Source organism: Anticarsia gemmatalis, chromosome 28 (genome assembly GCF_050436995.1).
Source record: "Anticarsia gemmatalis isolate Benzon Research Colony breed Stoneville strain chromosome 28, ilAntGemm2 primary, whole genome shotgun sequence".
Lineage (NCBI taxonomy): Eukaryota > Metazoa > Arthropoda > Insecta > Lepidoptera > Erebidae > Anticarsia > Anticarsia gemmatalis.
Genome location: NC_134772.1, coordinates 2,201,842 through 2,221,585, shown reverse-complemented (window position 1 = coordinate 2,221,585; position 19,744 = coordinate 2,201,842). Strand labels below are relative to the sequence as shown.

The window sequence follows — 19,744 nt, the reverse complement described above, 5'->3', positions numbered from 1 at the left end:
ATCTTTTAAAATGACATCCAGGACAATTAAACGTGCCTTCCGAAACACGGAAGAACACGATTTGTAAAACATGGTCACCCATCCACAAACCAACCACGGCAAATGTAGCTTAACCTGAGAGATTTATCCGTGCGGCTGTTGCAATATAACCACGATCTGCCGGAATAGCTATTACAAATTTGATGAGTTTAAAATAACCAAGAATAAACAATCTTTAGGAAGTGTACCATAACATTGGCTTGTCAATTATAATTGACATTTAATTGATGCAATTATGTACACGCAATTGAACAATGGATTGGCGATTTGAATTGATTCCTTTGTAACTAGTTAGAACACGCGGTTTTAGCTGCGTGGGGTGCATCGTGATCTCTTGTTTACATAATCTATACTAATTATCAATCTGTATAAATACAGGCTAATAGCCTGTTGCGCTCACCGGTCGGTAAACGAGCTGTGAGTTAAGCAAACCTAGACGCGGTCATTCCACAGATGGGTGACCGCATAGTGGTATTTGAACAGGGCGTCTCAGTGCTTCGGAGGGCACGGAAAAAATAAAAAAACGGTCCCGGTTGCTGTCAATTAAGATAACAGTCGTTATGCCACGTCAAAGGCAATTGTACTTTGTGTTGTTGTTTGTATGTTTGTAAAAGTCCCCGCGACACAAGAGCAATTCATAGTGCGGGAGTAGTCTTTCAAAAAAGAAAGAAAAGAAGGATATATAAGCTACCACCCCTATCCTTAAGTTAAGATAGTATCCAATAGCCTTATGCTCTATCCGGGAATCAAACTTTATACCTCGTGATCGCAGCTCAAAGTCAACTGCTCGGTTATCTAAGTTATTAATTGTCATATAACGGTGAAGGAAAACATCATGTTTCTGCATACCCGTCAAGGAAATTGCGTGATACACAGCCACACGTTATTAATTAATTAATTGCAAACAAAAAACTGTAATGAAGAACAATGTAAATTGTATATATCATAGTGTGAGATTGTACAGTGTAGTGCGTAATTTACATGGTTTTAAAAAGTTAACAACAGCCGCGAGGATCAATCTCTTAGGTTAAGCTACGCTTGCGGAGGATGGTTTGTTGATGGGTGACCATATTATCATATATTTCGAGTTCCTCCGTGTTTTGGAAGGCACGTTAAATTGTGGGTCCCGGCTGTCATTTTCGAAGATCTTTGATAGTCGTTAACAGTAGTCAGAACAGACTGACTATACATACCTTAATGTATTTGCATTCGGTGAGTAGACTCTTGCCCAGCAGTGGGACAGTTATAAGTTAAAATAATTTCATATTGTTTGTACTATTTTAACTTTCTAAGTCTTTGTCTTACCTTGGGAATCTTACGTTTAAAAGGAAATTTTGCCGGGGGGAGGGGGAATTAGGGCAGTGGTGGGGTTAATAGCATAGAAATTTCGGATATGGCTAGTGGTAGTACATATTTTAACTTACTGAGTACACTGTACAAATACCTCTATTGTGATTTAAATAAAGCAAATTAATAGATATTATATAATAGTTTATCGTGACTATATTCACGCCGGCTGTACCAATAAGGAGCAAATGTATTCATTTATTTGATTGTGGCGAAGGAAAACGACTGATTCATTAAAATTTTTAGAAGACCTTAAGGTCGATTTTTAAATTAAGGGGTATAAGGAAGACCTTTTATGGTTCTAGATGTATGACTTATCACGATGTCTAGGGTTCAATTCTGAAGTCGAGCACATCAATGTTTGCCACTTTGCCAGCGACCACGGCGAGTGAAACTTGTGCCGAAACGTTAGGCATTTCAAGGTAAAATGCGTGTTCGCGTTAATTATCCTACCTTTCTATTATATTAAACATGCAACAAGAAAGTTTAAAAATGACATTTAAAACCGTTCAGTCGTTTTTTCATGAAAATGATTTCATGAAGTACTAACTCTTTATATTCATATTATTCCATATCCATCCTCACATTTTCGCATTTATAAATATTAGTAGGATATTACAAAGTTGTATAAGTTGATACCTCTCACGCAAGTGGTCGCAGATTCGAACCAACACACCAATAACTTTTCCAAGTTATGTGTGTATTAGAAATAATTATCACTTGCTCCAACGGTGAAGGAAAACATCGTGAAACCTTGTATGCCTAAAAAATAGTTTAATACATTTATGAGGGCATGCAAAGTCCCCCAACCCGCACTTGGCCAGCGTGGTGGACTCAAGGCCTAACCCCTCCCACATTACGGGAGGAGACCCTTGCCCAGCAGTGGGACAGTAATGTAAAATTTATTTATTAAAAATCCTAAACTAGCTTTGTCGGTATGATTCACTTTAGCAACTAAACTGCTGTAAAAAAGATAACGATATGATTACAAAACGATATCGTTTATCCTGAAGAAAGATCTATATCTACACCAAGATGGCCACGTAAGCAGATCCGCGATTAAAAACTAGTGAATAATAATTTCATTCGTGATGACATTTAAAACGACAATTGTATATTTTGACACACAAAAGAATGCAGAAGGCCAAATATGGCGAACAAATAAAATCATACTAATATTATAAATGTTATAAAAAATCTGTCTGTCAGTCTGTTACAATCTTGCAACTTAACTATATAATATAAGCCTGGCTTTTCTTCCAACTATGTTGGAGTCGACTTCCAGTCTCACTGGATGCAGCTATATACCAGTGTTTTACATGAAGCGACTGCCTATCTGACCTCCACAACCTAGTTACCTGGGTTATAACACGATACCCCTCGGTATGACTGGTAATTTTATAACTAAACTCCTAAACCAATTTTGACAAAACTATTTAGTCTAATTTACATATTATTCTGTAGGTTTAACATTCTGGGACAACCAGGCTAATTAGCTTAGCAATATATCAACGCTTCTAAAACTGTTGACCCAAAAATCTTGCACTTTTACCATATGTAAAACTAGAGGCCGCCCGTGACTTCGTCCGCGTGGAAATCCTTCCCGTGTAAATCCCGATCCCTTAGGAACTCCGGGATAAATAGAAGCCTATGTGTTATTCTGAGTTTTCAGCTACCTATATACCAAATTTCATCGTAATCGGTTCTGTAGTCTTTGCGTGAAAGAGTAACAAACATTCATACATACTCACAAACTATCGCACTTATAATATAAGTAGGATATTATAATACATTCCCTTTAGGCTATTTGCTGTCAGTATGCGTCTTTTGATCACAATATCGCGGGTTTGAATTCCAAACTGCATTAGCCGTCCTTCAAGTGTATCTAATATTTTTAAATTAGAGACATACGTATTACAGTTTAAACTTAAGAATAGTAATATTGAGTATATACACCAAGAAAACATTAGTTCTAAACCACTAAGCGTATTTTTTAACAATACACCTATTGGTTTAAATAATTTAAAACAATACGTAATATTTTATTATCTAACTACTATGAGTTTGGATTTAAACGCCGAGTAATAGAGGTCAATAGATAAACTTAAAAATAATCGATGCAGGCAGCTTAACTTGTCATAAAAATATTTAGAAAAAATCCAATACAAAAAATATAATGCAAACAAAACCATGGCCAAAAGTTAGTTGACAACGTTTCTCAACAAAATGAATCAGAAGACTTTCAAAATTATTGTATCACGTTTATATAACTGTAACAAATGTATTTCCATAAATTTTAATATAATCACTGACCCTAGGGTCATACCTAGTGGTTGACACAAAGCGTGACCTCTTAAGATCAATGATAATGTCTCAACGTTAAAATTAGGACGAATTTTACAAGATTTTGACCATATTAACTACACATTTGGCGCAGTGATTGACGTGGTCACATCGCCGCAATTGTTGTTTGTTTGTCGTATGGTTAGTGGTCAACCTAGTGTCAAAGTTGTTCAAGCCGCCCGGGAGGCCTTTGACATGGCTTAACGACTGTTATCTTAGTAGACAACAACCGGGACCGACTTTTAACGTGACCTCAGAAGCACGGAGACGCCCAGTTCAAATACCACTATGCGGTCACCCATCTATGGAATGACCGCGCCAATGGTTGCTTTAACCCACAGATCGTTTACCGACCGGTGAGTGCAACTGAATATGCAATAACCGCATGTGATGGATTCGAATCCCACCTGGGACAAGTATTTGTGCGATGAACACGAGTATCTGTTCTGAGCCTGGTTGTAATGTATCTTTATAACTATGTATTTAGAAGTATATAAGTATGTTTATTAGTTATTTGGTTACCATAATACAAGTTTTGCTTAGTTTGGAATCAGATGAGTGTGTGAGTTGCATAAAAATATTTATTTTTTGTAGTCTGCTTCCTAAGATCCTTAGATACTTGCATTCAAATTATATTTGGCGATACGTATTGCAGTATTGAAAATTAATAACTTAACTATATTTTAAACGAATTTATTGTCTTTTCAATTGAGGATTTTCAATACTTTTTTTCAAATCATTTATCGCTTTCAGAGTCCCATCTCGTCTATCCCCGCCCATTAATTTTAAATCTAAATAATCGTTAAAGAATTCTATATGTCTATCTTGCTCTTTGCTTTTCAGGACACTAACATCAGTAGTGTTTCTAGTCCCAAATTCGAAATAATCTTGCATTTTCTCTTGATGTAACTTTGCAGCAGGATCTAAATTAATATTATTGGGCGTTTCCGTATACCATCTTCCTGCAAAAGTGACGAAAGGAAAAGTTTTGTTTGCTAATTCATCTTTCTTCTCAATTTTCGGACTTCTAACATAATTCATTCGTCTCAAACTATCATGATATCTGTTGTATAATTCTGGTATGTCTTCATATATCTTTTCTAAGCTTCCCTTAAACACCCCACCGCTGCGTCTACTAGGTCGTAAACGATGTATTTTGGGCTCTACCTGCGTGTTATTAACGTCCAAATTCAATTGCCTCCGAGCCCATTGGTCTAGATCTTTTTCTTCTTTAATTCTCTTTTCTTTGAACTCGAGAAAAGAAGGGACTTTTTTCAAATGTTTCGGTTCAACTACAACTAAAGGGTTTAAATTCTCATTACGGGTTTCTTGTATTTCTTCAAAATTAGGTTCTGGGTATTCATAATCGGGGTTATTTTTCATAGAGCGTCTTGTTTCATTTCGTTTATTTCTTTTCCTTAGTCTTTGAAATGCGTCAAAATCCGGTCGTTCGTCTGGTATTTCGTAAAGCATCTCATTCGGAATATCATTTGGCTGTTCATTGGCTATTTCATCTAAAGTTTCACCTAAGATTTCATGCGGTGCCTTCTTAACCGACTTTCCATCCAATACTTTATTTATTTTTTCATCTAGTTTAACCCTCAGTCTTTCACCCAGCTGTTTATTTATCCTTTCATCCGGTTTCGGTATATTTAGTCTTTTATTTTGCATTTGATTAATCCTTCCATCTGAAACACCTAATAATTCACCCGGCATTTGATTCATTCTCCTAAATGGTCTTACACCCGTTTTGCCAACTGGCATTTTACCTAATCTCCCGTTTAGTCTATTATTCATTCTTCTTGGCCTTTCATCCAAGCTTTCATCCATTCTTTCATCCGGTATTTCATACATCTTTTCATCTGGTTTCATACCTGGTCTTTTATAAGACCGTCTATTCAAGTGGTTATTATCATTAAAATAGGGGTTCCTTGCCGGATAATCATTGTATTGTGGTATATCTTCCATACGTCTTCTAAAAGACGGTCTTTTCGTTCTTCTAGGTATTAGCATTCGTCTTTTTGGCATTTCTTGTACTAAGTCTTTTATTGGATTGTCAATCTTCAATGCTGGTGGGACTTTAGGAGTATTTACAATTTTTGTAGTGGATTCGGTTCGTGTATGTTTTACTGGTTTTACTGTTGGTCTGTAAATAAATACCAGTAATTAAGCCCAATTATAAAAGAGTATTTTTAACTAAAAGTGGTTCGGACTAGATTTTTGTCTTACTGAATATGGTAAACTCTGAGATCCCTGAAAAAAGAACTTGCTAAAATAGTTAATAGCACCTAACCGCATTTGCGTGCAAACTTTTATACCCTCTTTCAGCCACGTATAAGTGGAGTTAAATAAAAATATGGCCTCTTCTGGGTCCTAAACTATTATTCTGCTATATTTCGTCCAAACAAGTATAGCTGTTATCACGTACAACCCGTACTCGACCAGTGTGGTAGACTCAAATTTTAAACCCCACTCCGGTTTTTTTTAGCTTGCGATGGAACAGTACCGGCTAAAATTTACTTTATTTATAAGTCACATAAGAAAGAATGACTCATAATTATCCCCGTTTTTGTAATATTTTTCACAGCTACTCCGCTCCTAATGGCCGTAGCGGGATGTTATATAGCCTAAAGCTTTCCTCGATAAATGGGCTATCTAAGACTAAAGAATTTTTCAAATCGAACCATTAGTTCCTGAGATTAGCGGGTTCAAACAAACAAACTCTTCAGCTTTATAATATTAATATAGATTAATAAGGTTAACTTACTGTATCAAAGCTTCGTGGTACTCCTTAGGTTTCATATTCCTAATATCCAGGAAATCATCTACAGTGGTTATATATTCCACCGGTATACCAGCTAGTGTTGGTGCAGACCTTCGTCTGGTCACTCTGCTGGTCTCCACCTCCTGAATCTTGGCTGGGATGTCTGCACTGCGCCATATTGGTGGTCTCTTTGGTTTGGCTTGAGTCTCTAAGGATGAATAAAAGAAGATATTTTGCAGTAAAACTCGGTAAAACTAAATGTATAGCGAGTTTGTTTTTTTAGATACTAATTGCACACTGTCTCCGTGGCGCGGTCGGTAGTAGTGTATACGACTACCGCGCAATAGGTCTAAGTTCGAATCCGCGGTCGGGCCAAAAAGTATTTTTTGAGTTTTCTGATAAAAAAATCTCAGAGATAGATAGGGAGCTAGCCAACCTCTCTTAGTGCTCTTCTACGCTACCTAAGGAATCTTCATACCAAATTTCAAGTTTCTACTCTCAGTAGTTTCGGCTGTGCGTTGTCCATCAGTCAGTCACCCAGTAACGGAAGAGTTAAAAAAACACTGTCTTTACCTGTACTATATATTAAAAGTATACATAAAATAAACCACCGCACGTCCATATTTTAAAAAATACATTTAATTCAATAAATATGTGTTGTAACTTCAGCTATAAAACGTTTGTTTTACGTTGTAAAAATGTTACGAGTGTTTATGTAATACTGATTTGAATTCTATGAGGTTCGATTCCAAGGTTAAGTAATGTGATTTATTTAGTTTATATAAAAGACCTTGGCGGTCTAGATGTGTAGTTTGAATGACTGCTAAACGTAAGATCCCAGGTTTAATTTCCAGTTCATCTGGAATCGAAAATACTCTTTGAAAGATACAATGTATGTTTTTAGGCTGATTTGCTGTCTTTTCGGCTTATGGTTCTCGGGCCGTAGTCGAATGCAAGCAATTTTGCTTGAAAATTGGGGAATCTATTGTAATTAACCAAAAATTTAATATTCGCTAATTTAATTAAAATAAAGCTTCTCCATATTTCGAAAAGTGGTTGTCAAATAAGATCAAGTTTAGTCAACCGTCGTTAAGCTGTACCAAAGGCTTTCGGACGGCTTGATTAACTTTGACACTAGATTGGTCACTAACTACTGTGATGATTTAACACGGATAGTAAAAGATCCGGGAGCAAAAATAGGAACAAATAAACACGGCACATAACGTGTAAATTTAGAATTTGAAACAATTCGAAACTTTCCATTAAATTTAAAAAAAAAATTAACCCATTACTGTCCCACTGCTGGGCAAGGGTCTACTCCCGTAATGAGGGAGGGTGTAGGCCTTGAGTCCACCACGCTGGTCACGTGCGGGTTGGGTACTTTGCATGCCCTCAATAAACGTATTAAACAAATTTTAGGCATGCAAGGTTTACTCACGATGTTTTCCTTCACCGTTGGAGCGTGTGATATTTATTTCTAATACACACATAACTTCGAAAAGTCATTGGTGTGTTGCCTCGAGTTCGAACCTGCAACCACTTGCGTGGGAGGTGTCAACTTATACCACTCGGCTATCACTGCTAAACTTTCCATTATCTAGTTAAAATAAATCAAAATCATGCAGGATTCCTATTATTATAGAAATTGATCCTCTATTGATGACTACACGATTTGTATCACGTAAGATGCGATCCAAGGTTTTTGGCAACGCACACAAGGTGTAAAGGAAAACAAATCGTTTTGTTTAAAATGATTCATATTGTTCAAGGTGTATTGATTCAGAAGAGGATGTAGATTAGTGTTTCAAGGGAGAAATTAATATAACGATATTACCCCAGTGACTGAGGCGCTCATAGCCAGTTGTACTCACCGGTCGGTAAACAATTTGTGAGTAAAGCAACCATTGGTGCGGTCAATCTATAGATGGGTGACCGCATGGTGGTATTTGAACTGAACGTCTCCGTGCTTCGGAAGGCACGTAAATAGTCAGTCCCGGTTGTTCTCAAATAAGATAACAGTCGATAAGCCATGTTCAGCCAGCCAAAGGCCTCTCGGGCGGCTTGAACAACTTTGACACTAGGTTGACCACTAACCATACGATAGATAGATAGACCCCAGTGACTAAAGCAGAAATTGTGAAAATTTTAAGCACGTTTGGCGTAGTGGTTACAGTGGTTAACTCGCCGTTAAAACTGTAGCGCCGCGTGTGGAGGGTTTGAATCACACCTTGGATAAATAATTGTGTGATGAGCACGAATATCTGTTCTGAACCTGCTTGTTAATGTATCTATATTAGTGTGTATTTAGAAGTATATAAGTTTATCAGTTATTTAATTACCATAGTACAAGCTCTACCTAGTTTGGAATCAGAAGACCACGTGTGAGTTGCTCTGCTTAAAAAATGTACATTATAGTGACTATCAAATGGTTAATAACAATTCACAAAAGCCTCCCTGATTATTTTGAAAATATAGCACTTTTCATTACATAGGAAATTAACCTAGAAATAAGTGCCTTTATAATTATATTATAACTTTTGCATGATAAAGTAAGGTAGGAAGGAAAATATGATTTGTATTGAGATGAGGTAAGTCTTCACATTTATTCAGAAAAGGATGTAGATTAGTGTTTCAAGGGAGAAATTAATTTAACGATAATACCCCAGTGACGTAGGCAGAAGTGAATCAAACCATGTGAAAGAAGTAGTTTTTACCTAAAATAAAAATGAATGCCATCAAAAACATTCTGTAAAAACCTCAAGTCTCGCCGTAAAAAGTGGTGAGATCTATATAATACCAAGTCGATTAATCTATTTAGTCTCTACTTAAAGGACCTTCTGTCTTAAGTTATTACGTATGTTATTATCATGCCAATTAAAAAAAAAATACCTCTTAAACAAATAGACCGAACTGGCCATCGCATGATTTGATTATTAGTATGTATCACACTACACAGCACGACGAGAAGTTAATGCTCCTGAAATGTTAATGGCGAATTTGTGTTTTATTGCGATGACCAAGTCGATCTATTTGTTTTAAAGGTATTTTTTTTTAAATTGGCATGATAATAACATACGTAATAACTTAAGACAGAAGGTCCTTTAAGTAGAGACTAAATAGATTAATCGACTTGGTATTATATAGATCTCACCACTTTTTACGGCGAGACTTGAGGTTTTTACAGAATGTTTTTGATGGCATCTCACTTCTTTTTGTAGAGCGAACATAAGTCCAGTTTGTATGGAAAGACGTATTTTTTTCATAATTCAACATATTTTCCTATGGGAATGTTGTTCAGTTTCATGGGCTAAACACCCTTACCCACCCTATACCCTCTCCCGTTATGCCTCATATAGTAGGTATCTATTACACCTATTTATTTTATTCTCTACAGTAATAATAATTCATTATTAACTGCAAATTTAACCTTGTAATCTTATACATTTATATGAGATTACAAAGTTATTGTTGCAGTTGGTGTATTTAGAGAACTGGACCGAAATTAGAAAATATTAAATTTTTCCCATGATTAAGACACTAAACCCTATTGGTATTCTAAATTTTAAGCTTCTAAGTCTGCTAAAAGTACCTTAGACTTTTGATGATCGGTGAGTCAGTGAGTCAGTGAATCAGTGAGTGACAAAATTCAAAATTTTAACATGTTGTCATTCTTAAACTACTGGTTCAAATTGACTGAAATTTTAAATATACCGTGTTTATACAATGACTGATTAGTTGCTGAAAATCCAGGCTTCTAGTTTTATCCACAACGAAATTATAGGGGTGTCAAAAATAGCCCGAATTGCTTCGAGAAAAGGATGTTACGGCCGTGCCGCTTTTTTTTTGCTCGACTTGCGGGGGCACTTCCGTGCCCCCAGATCACCGAAATGTAAATACGCGCATAATTTTTAAACCAATAAACTATATTTAAAAAAACATTAATGTCTCACTGCTGGGCAAGGGTCTCCTCCCGTAATGAGGGAGGGGTTAGGCCTTGAGTCCACCACGCTGGCCAGTTGCGGGTTGGGGACTTTAAACTAAATTCGATAATTCTTTTTTTTATGTTTGTAACTGTCGGGACAAGGTTTGTATGGGATCGATGGTATCAGTTTCCGAGGGAATGAAATCAACGAAAATTTGTAATATACCCAGGCGAAGTAGCCCGCAAGTTGTGTAATAAATTGAACTTATTACTGACTCACTGCTCGGTATGAGTCTCCTCTCGGAATGAGAGAAAGAATAGATCAATAATTTACAACGCTGGCTAAATTAAGCTTAACTGCTAAGCAAGGGTCTTCTCTCGTAATGAGGGAGGGGTTAGGCATTAAGTCCACCACGCTATTCAACTGCGGGTTGGGGACTTTGCATACCTTCAAGAACTGTTTTAAAGAACTCTCAGGCATGCAATGTTTCACCACGATATTTTCATCCACTGTAAGAACAAGTGATAGTTATTTTTAACCGACTAAAAAAGGGGACAGGGTTTTTTTTTTCATCAGTATTTTTTTGTATCCTCATAACTTTTTTTGGGTAAATTGGTTGTGATGTTTTTTTTGAGGGTTGATAGTTTTCTGCTTAAGTCAGATTTGAATTGTAATAGTAGTCAAGTTGCTTTTGGAATATTCTGTAAAACTATGTAATTTTATATAAATTGGTGATATGTTCGCTTTGTTATGTATGTACATATATTATGTAAAGTAAATTATAAACATATAATTTTAAAAGTGGCGGCCGTAAATATATATTGAAGTGAGAAGGACGAGGGTAGATTCTAAAAGATATAGGTATATTGCCTAAAATCTTAGCACAAGACCGGACTTCTTAATAATATATTAATTACCGAGACTAAAACATATTTGGTAGTCTTACCCAAGGCTAAAAAAAAGGAAACTTGTGATGATTTTGTTTGAAATGAATCATTTGTTTCAAGGTGCATTGATTCATATAGGATGTAGGTTTAATCCATAAATATTATTATAATGAAATGCATATTATCCTCTTGACCGATATTTGGTTATTGTGGCTTATTTCTTAGAAGTAGAGCTCGTGGCTTAGTTAACGACAGCCGCGCGGATCGATCTCTGAGGTTAACCCAGGCTTGCCGAGGTTGTTCTGTGGATGGGTGAACATCTTACACATATCGAGTTCCTCCGTGTTTCGGAAGGCACGTCAAATTGTTGGTACCGGCTGTCATTTTCGAAGATCTTTGACAGTCGTTAACAGTAGTCAGAAACTTGAAAGTCTGACAACCAGTCTAACGGAAGGGTATCGTGTTATAACACAGGTAACAGTGTTGTGGAGGTCAGATAGGCAGTCGCTCCATGTAAAACACTGGTATCCAGCTGCATCCAGTGAGACCGGAAGCCGACTCCGATCCATAGAACAACCTCGGCAAGGTTTGCTTGACCTCAGAGATCGATCCGCGCGGATGTCGTTAACTAAGCCACGAGCTTACTATGAAATATGTTTTAATACAAATTTTAGAAGCCACTTTGTACTTTGCCCGACTCGGGAATCATACTAAAGACAACCTAAAAAACAGATTATTACAAAAATGCGAAAAAACATCTATTTACAAAAATAATTTAGCGTTTTAACAACATGGTCATTAGTAGGTCACACGGCCACTAGTGGGCACCACCTACATTCATTATCACATACCGTTTATAGTCCACGATAATTTGTCAAAACTATATTGAAAAACTTTTTAGTTATGTGTCAAATATATATATTAAATGTGTTATGTAAAGATTTGGCGCCACTGTTTCGTCATAAGGATTATTTGTATTTCTATATTTACAAGGTTTGATTCTTGAGTCATTGTGTGTGTTGTGGGTTTTTTTACATCCATACATACATACGTACATACATAAATACATACATAATATCACACCTTTTTCTATAGGTATGGGTAGAGACCAATCGACACTAGATACGATCCTTACAAACTTCTCTTGCCTCATTCACATCCATGTAATTTTTATAATCATTTATATATATTTTTTTAATCTCAATAAAACATAGTATGAATAAAGACTCGAGTAGCTTTCAGAAATTTCTGAGCAATTTTATAACTTAGTACAAATAGGATGCTTCAAAAAGCTTTTTCTTTCACCCTATGTGGTCAAGTTTTGATAATTAACAAATGCTTTTTAAGGTTTATTTACTAACCCTCAATCTGCCTTAAAACTGATTTTAAGGCTTCTCAATTCCAAACAAAAGCCTTAAACAAACACGGAACAAATATTATATCATTTTCATCCAAAAAAGTTCATACAAAATATTCTATGATTCGAACAAATTGAACTTAAATATCTACTAATTAAGTCTTTATAAGGAGACGATGACTGAACTCTAAACGCCCAATGCCTTTTTTCATAAAAACGTGATCTTTTGCTTCACAAAAACTAGCTAAAAAAGATTTGGAATTATGTCTTGTATGGATGGTTTAGCAATGACGCATAGATTTGGTTTAATTCGCAAATAAACGGTCATAGTCTGTTGTAGTCAGTATGATGATATATTGGTACAAGGAATCTATCGCGTCAATAGTCGCTCCATGTAAAGTATTGCCTTCTTATTCATAAAAATATATGAAGTTATGAAAGGCTTATAAAGAGTTTTCTTTCACTCCTTAGCGAAATGAAAAAGAGAAAACATGTTGTAGTAGTTTTTTAACTAAAATAGGTTTATAGTGTGTTTATGAATAAAAGGGTTAGTATTCAACTGCATCCGTTATGTCAAAAAAAATGTCTCAGGTCTTCAAATTTTTCCAATATTTTTTTTATCAAAATCCGTTTAGTAGTTTAGGCAGGAAAGCGTAACAGACAGAATAGAATTTCGCATTTACTTACATAATTAATTAATTATTTTAATAATTAATATTTAATTAATTGGTTGCTACAATAATACATATACACACATAAAATCATGCCTTGTTCTCATAGGGGTTGGCAGATACCAAAGAATGCCACTTGGTACGATCCTTACAAACTTTCCTTGCTTCATTCACATACATACATGTTGTCATACAGGACTGCCGGTTACGAGTAATGATCTTTTTGCAAGGCATCGCCGATATGATAGACTTCGCATTTATGAATTAGTATCATGATATTAGTCATGTAATACATAATATTAAAAGTCATACTATTATCTTCAATGTAGATTATAACATTATTCATATTTTGACACTTGAAGAGTTCAAATACGGATGACATGCCTGATCATATCTGGTCATAATGTCAAGGTCTCAGGTTCGATTCTGTGCCGTGAACTTATCGTCAAATCACCATGATTTGGTATTTTCAATTGTCGTTGTTGGTTTTTAAATATTAAATCTATTTTTGGAACTGTTGAATTTTAACCGGATGGTCTAAATGGCAGTGGTTGAGAATGCGGAGCAGAAGTCGTAGGTTCGTTCTCGAGTTAAGCAAGCAGTTTTGTCATGAACATATAGTGCATTTTTCAGCGTATTCAGATTACACAAAACACAATTTAAATTGTGGAAAAACAAGTCGAGGGTTTCAAACCATTAGCAACTTTTCGACGCTATGAATGTATAAGAAAATTTTCCCCAGGACATGGTCTATCATTTCATAAATTTTTACAAAATCAGCTTAGACGTTTAGTCCTCAACCGCACTTGGTCAGTATGATAGACTAACACCTCTTTTATTCCAAGAACAAACCCTTGCCCAGCAGTAGATAATTATTTTGCAGGAATGGAGTCTTCTTCCCGCACTTGGTCAGCGTGGAGGACGCAAGGCCTAACTCTTCTGTAATTCCAAGAAGAACCCTTGCCTAGCAGTAGCACAATAATAGGCTAAGATATTTTTTGGGCAAAAGGTCTAACCCCTCTCTTATTCCAGGGGAAGACCCTTGCCCAGCAGTGGGACATGACTTAACTATGTTTTTAACTGAAGTAGTTATTTTTCACCTTGCGAGCATTGAACTTATATCCTATGTACCGGAAAGGACAAAAAGGGTGTTAGTTTTATAATTATTAAGTAAATTAATTATACTATTTAGCATATAAATGACTGTTTTTATAATAATAATGGGTTTATTATGAAAATTATATGGAATTACATAAGTATATTTTTTTATTATACTTTACTTAAATTCATTTCTTATTATTACCTAAAAACGCCCTATTATTATGAATAAATATCATTGGACAACTCACACACGGTCATTCGATTCCAAACTAAGCAGAGCTTGTACTATGGTAACCAAATAACTGATAAACATACTTATATACTTCTAAATAATTAGGGGAATTTGCTATATAGATTACTCTCTATAATAAGAAAGACTAATAGCACTTTGCCCTACTCAGACATCAAACCTGTGCCTCGTTATTCCTTGTCATACGCACTACTGCTTGAACCACCGAATTAGTTACTATAGATAAATAACTAAAAAAACCCTGGCAATTACCCATTCCGGGAATCAACTCGCAACCTTTAAACTATGACTAACCTTAATGGTGTATTACAAATCGACCCATCAATTTCTATGCCTCATTAATGTCACCTTAACCTTTGAGTTCGTTTTCACTTAAAAGCCTTGAGGCTGTTTCTAAGTTGAGGTGACTCATGTGACTATTAGAATAATGTTAGTTGTATTTATGATCGCATTACGTATTAATATTATAAATGTGATTGTCTGTCTGTCTGTTACGTTTTTGCGGCGAAACTGCTTAACGTTTTTTGATGAAACTTATCATAGTATATAATCCTCCATTTCAGCTTCTGTTGGTGCTTGAAAACAATGTAACCTGTGCTTGATCCCAAATCTTTAACTATCGTTATAAACAGGTTCATCAAAATCGGTTTAGTGTTTTAACCATGAAATCCTACATATCCAACAATAATATATCCTATGTACATAATACCAATCCGACAGAATCCTACAGACTTGTGCATAAAAATATTAGTACGGAAAATGGATGAAATAATTCCGCTTGCTTATAATTTGGGTAAAATATTTTTTACTTCTCTTCTTACAAAAAAATATCTAAATCGGTTCAGTCTTTTCTTTAAAGCATTACAAACATACGTTCGCTTTTATACGTAATATTACGAATTCTTTAAATCCTATTAATAATTGTAGACTAAACCACACGTTTTCACTAGTACAAAGATCAATATTAAACCGTCAGTGGGCGTAACTTCACGACGTTAACAATAGAAGGTGGGTAGAACTACAATACGTGTTAATTACACCTGTGTGATGTCAGCCTTCGGATGAGAGGTCGCGGGTTCGAATCGAAGGTGGCATTTTTTAAATTTGATTTAATTTTGTTAAAATCTTTACCGTGATTTAAGAAAATTTTGTTTTTTACACTTGTATGACTAATGCCCGGTTTCTGTGTACATTTATCGGTAGTTTATCTATTCAATAGCGTTTTTTTTCATATGAGTTTAATAGCTATTGATTAGATAAACTACCGCTAAATGTATCACAGAAACCGGGGATTAACGGCTAAGCCGATTTTGTTCAAAATCGATCAAATATGCAAAATTACTATATACTAAGGAACAATATTCATTTTTATTTACATGATGGGTCTTTCGATATAATACACATATAATATCACGTGTTTTTCCCATAGGGGTAGGCAGAGACCAAAACGTCATTTGGTACGATCCTTACAAATTTCCATTGCCTCATTCACATCCATACAAGATGTTTGTAATTATATATCTATACTAATATTATAAAGCTAAAGAGTTTGTTTGTTTGTTTGATTGTTTGTATGTTTGTTTGTTTGAACGCGCTAATCTCAGGAACTACTGGTCCGATTTGAAAAATTCTTTCAGTGTTAGATAGACCATTTATCGAGGAAGGCTTTAGGCTATATAACATCACGCTACGGCTATTAGGAGCGGAGTAGCAACGAAAAATGTTACAAAAACGGCGAAAATTTTTTTCATTCTTTCTTATGTGACGCAAGCAAAGTTGCGCGGGTCAGCTAGTGTATTATAAAGATCGTACCTGGCCGGTCATACCGAAAAAAAAACCGAGTTTCATTCTCCTAATTCGAGCATCGAATCTTAGACTTCATTTCTAGAATCATCATTTTTAAAATTTAACCCAAAAATCTTTTCAACTTGGATTCAAATCCTGACCTTCAACATGAAAATGTCAAAGATTATAGGTACCACATTTTGAAAGCCAGTTTTGAAACCATCATAGTCTAGTTCTACCTACCCATTAAGTTAAGTTAGGTTTAAAGATATCTATCTAAAGTAGTTTTGTAGACAGAAGCCTCAGCAAATTGTAACCTTAGATAACCTAGATTTTGCGACTTTGTTTATTGTATGGAGAACAGGCTTATAACATCCTCCTACTCAAAATTCGGTGACGATTTGAAGTAAACCAACTTACTGTGCAGGGGTTTGCACAATACAAAAAAATACTCCCCATTCCATAACTTTCATAGCCAGCATACCATGCATCAGCCTAGCCTTCTTCCAACTATGTTGGAGTCAGCTTCCAGTCTCACCGGATGCAGCTGAGTACCAGTATTTTACATAGAGCGACTGCCTATCGGATCTCCATAACTCAGTTACCTGGGATATAACACGATACCCTTCGATTAGACTGGTTGTCAGACTTTCAAGCTTCTGACTACACTTAGACTGTCAAAGATCTTCGAAAATAACAGCCGAGACCCACAATTTAACGTACCTTCCGAAACACGGAGGAACCCGATATGTATAAGATGGCCACTCATCCACAGAACAACCTCGGCAAGCGTAGCTTAACCTCAGATATGGATACGCACGGCTATTTATGTATGTAAAGGTTAGTTTCTAATATGTTTCTAATAAGCTTATCCTCCGGCTATGTAGTCCCGCCCACTCAGGTCATAAGTCAATAGATTCCAGTCAGACCAGACTTCTGTGCTGCAACTGATGTATCAATACTCAAATATTTGTGTATACTATTATTATTATACGACAAATATGTAGGTATTTGGTAGTAATATGAATCTACTTCTGTCTGTCCGTATGCTGCTGCATCCACACTAGCAAGACAGAATTTGACTGCCACCGTGGCTCAGTGGTATAGGTCGCCACGCCACTACCATTGCGTCAGAAGGTCGTGGGTTCGAATCCCACAGGAGACAAGTATTTGTGCGATCCACAAATAATAATGATTGTTTCGAATCTGGTTGTACTTTGTGTCCATTGTTGTATATTTGTAAAAGTCCCTGCGACACAAGAGCAATTCTTAAAAGCGGGGGATAAAAAAAGTGTTAAATTTTGCATCTAACGATTTTTCATAAAAGACAAAACCGAATTTTGTCTTTTAACTCGTATACATTACACAGTTTCAAATTAATTGAGAGTGACAAAAGACAGTATAACTAATCAGAGCTTTCACCACCTTTATTAGTAAGACTGTATTTATAAACTTGTACATATTATTATAGTGTTAAAATGTGCTAGGAAGTCGCTCTTTATTAGACGTATAAAATAAATGCAAACAAAGCCACGGAATTAACTACAGTCATACATAATGGATGAAGTCAAAAGTCAAATAATTGGTTTCAAATACTACATTGTATTGAGATGAAATCATCTTAAGGTATTCACTAACTAAGGCGTAACGATTCTTTCACTCTATTGTGTGATCAGTAGCTAATATTAAAGTGATTCAAGCCGCCCGAAAGCCTTCTACTTCAAATAGATAAATAGGCTTTATTAAAATCACACTTTTTCTCATTAGGATAAGCAGAGACTAGAGAATATAACGAATAAACTTTAAAACGTGTACAAACGATTTATAATAGCTAATTAACATTGAAAAATACTGTTTAAGCAGCTCGTTGCAGTAAATTCACTTATAGTAACTTTGACAAACATATATGTGACAGAATTTGGTCTAAAGAAATAAATGATTTGATTGTAAATATTGTAATAGTTGTATTTTATTTACCTTACACTAACACCTACACAAGTAAGTTATAGGTACATTAGATTTCTGTAACATTCGCGCGAACATTACAGAACACTGTTACGCTATAATAGATCCAAACCTTTACAACAAAGATGAAGTCATATTAGTTAAACGGAACAAGACAATGCTCGACCTTTATCTAATTGATTTTGTATACTCATGTTTATACTATTGTAACTATACGTTTATTGTTTAGAGATTTAAAGTTGATTTTGATTCGCCAAAACAAACATTGGACGGAAACGATAATTAGAATGATATCTTAATATACTATTGAGGAAACGATATAGAACTATATCTTAATATACTATTGAATAAAATATCTATATAAATAAAAATGAATCTCGAAATGTATGTACGTGCATAACTTTGAAACAACTAAACCATATTGGACAATTCCTTTGTGTAATGTGTTAATAATGTATTTGTAATTATTACGACAAGGTTTGTATAGGATTGACAGGACCCAAATTGTCCTCAGGAGTCGGATCAACGGGATAAAATTGTACTATATATCTAGACGAAGTCGAGGCGGGTCGCTAGTATTATTACAAATAATGTCTTCATAACGCATAATATTTGGCGTTCCATCTTACAACACAAGATTTTCCGAAATGGTCAAAAAATTATGTGTACGTATTTCCTAAATTAAGTTGTCAAAATAGCCTGGAATTTGGTAACCTACCCAGTAAATGGCAATAGACTCGTCCCCTATTATATGGGACTAACAACAAACTGGTAAACCTAAATATATTCCATACATACTACCTTCACTTATAAAAGCAATATAAAAAAAAACCATCAACAAACAACAGATTACACAACAAGGACGGAGAACAACCTCCAAAATGATAAGCTCAGCAGTTTCCGAGAATAGCACGATACAAACGAACACACTTCCACTTTTTACACTTTCACTTGTCCCGAATACTCGTTCGAATATGGTCAACCCACTTAAAGTCCATGATTCGATGTCTGTGCGTGTTTTGGTTATTGTTTTAGTTATGGCGCAATTGTTGTAATACTCGCCTTGTTGTGTTCGTTGTGGTAGTGTTGGGGGTTCGATTTCTGCGTGACTATTTGCAGTGATGAAAATGTTTGCCTTTGCTATAATAGGTCGTAGCGTGATGTTAGATAACCTATAGCATTTTTCATCGATTTGGTATTCGTACAAAATGGTAGTTATTGATAGCCGAGTTGTTTAAGTTGGCACCTCCCACGCAAATGGTCGCAGGTTCGAACCCGAGGCAACACACCAATGACTTTTCAAAGTTATGTG

General features: G+C 35.5%; 2 protein-coding genes across 2 annotated transcripts in view; both read right to left on the bottom strand.

Moving 5' to 3' along the window:
- The window catches only part of LOC142984784 (uncharacterized), a 391,275-nt gene that overhangs the window by 279,059 nt on the left and 92,472 nt on the right, over positions 1-19,744 (bottom strand). The window lies entirely within an intron of this gene.
- LOC142984838 (uncharacterized) lies at positions 3,800-7,207 on the bottom strand. Its single transcript, XM_076132686.1, has 3 exons — positions 7,067-7,207; positions 6,497-6,701; positions 3,800-5,875 (listed from the first exon to the last, which is right to left on the bottom strand). The coding sequence occupies exons 1-3, from the start codon at positions 7,113-7,115 to the stop codon at positions 4,423-4,425; spliced, it is 1,707 nt and encodes a 568-aa protein (XP_075988801.1). The 5' UTR covers positions 7,116-7,207; the 3' UTR covers positions 3,800-4,422.

Excerpts from the sequence above, each read along its gene's own strand:
- LOC142984838 (XM_076132686.1), bottom strand. The coding sequence starts at position 7,115 with ATGGACGTGCGGTGGTTTATTTTATGTATACTTTTAATATATAGTACA. Across the intron at positions 6,702-7,066 it reads ACTTTTAATATATAGTACAG|AGACTCAAGCCAAACCAAAG; the intron begins GTAAAGACAGTG and ends ATTCATCCTTAG. Across the intron at positions 5,876-6,496 it reads TACCACGAAGCTTTGATACA|ACCAACAGTAAAACCAGTAA; the intron begins GTAAGTTAACCT and ends ATTTATTTACAG.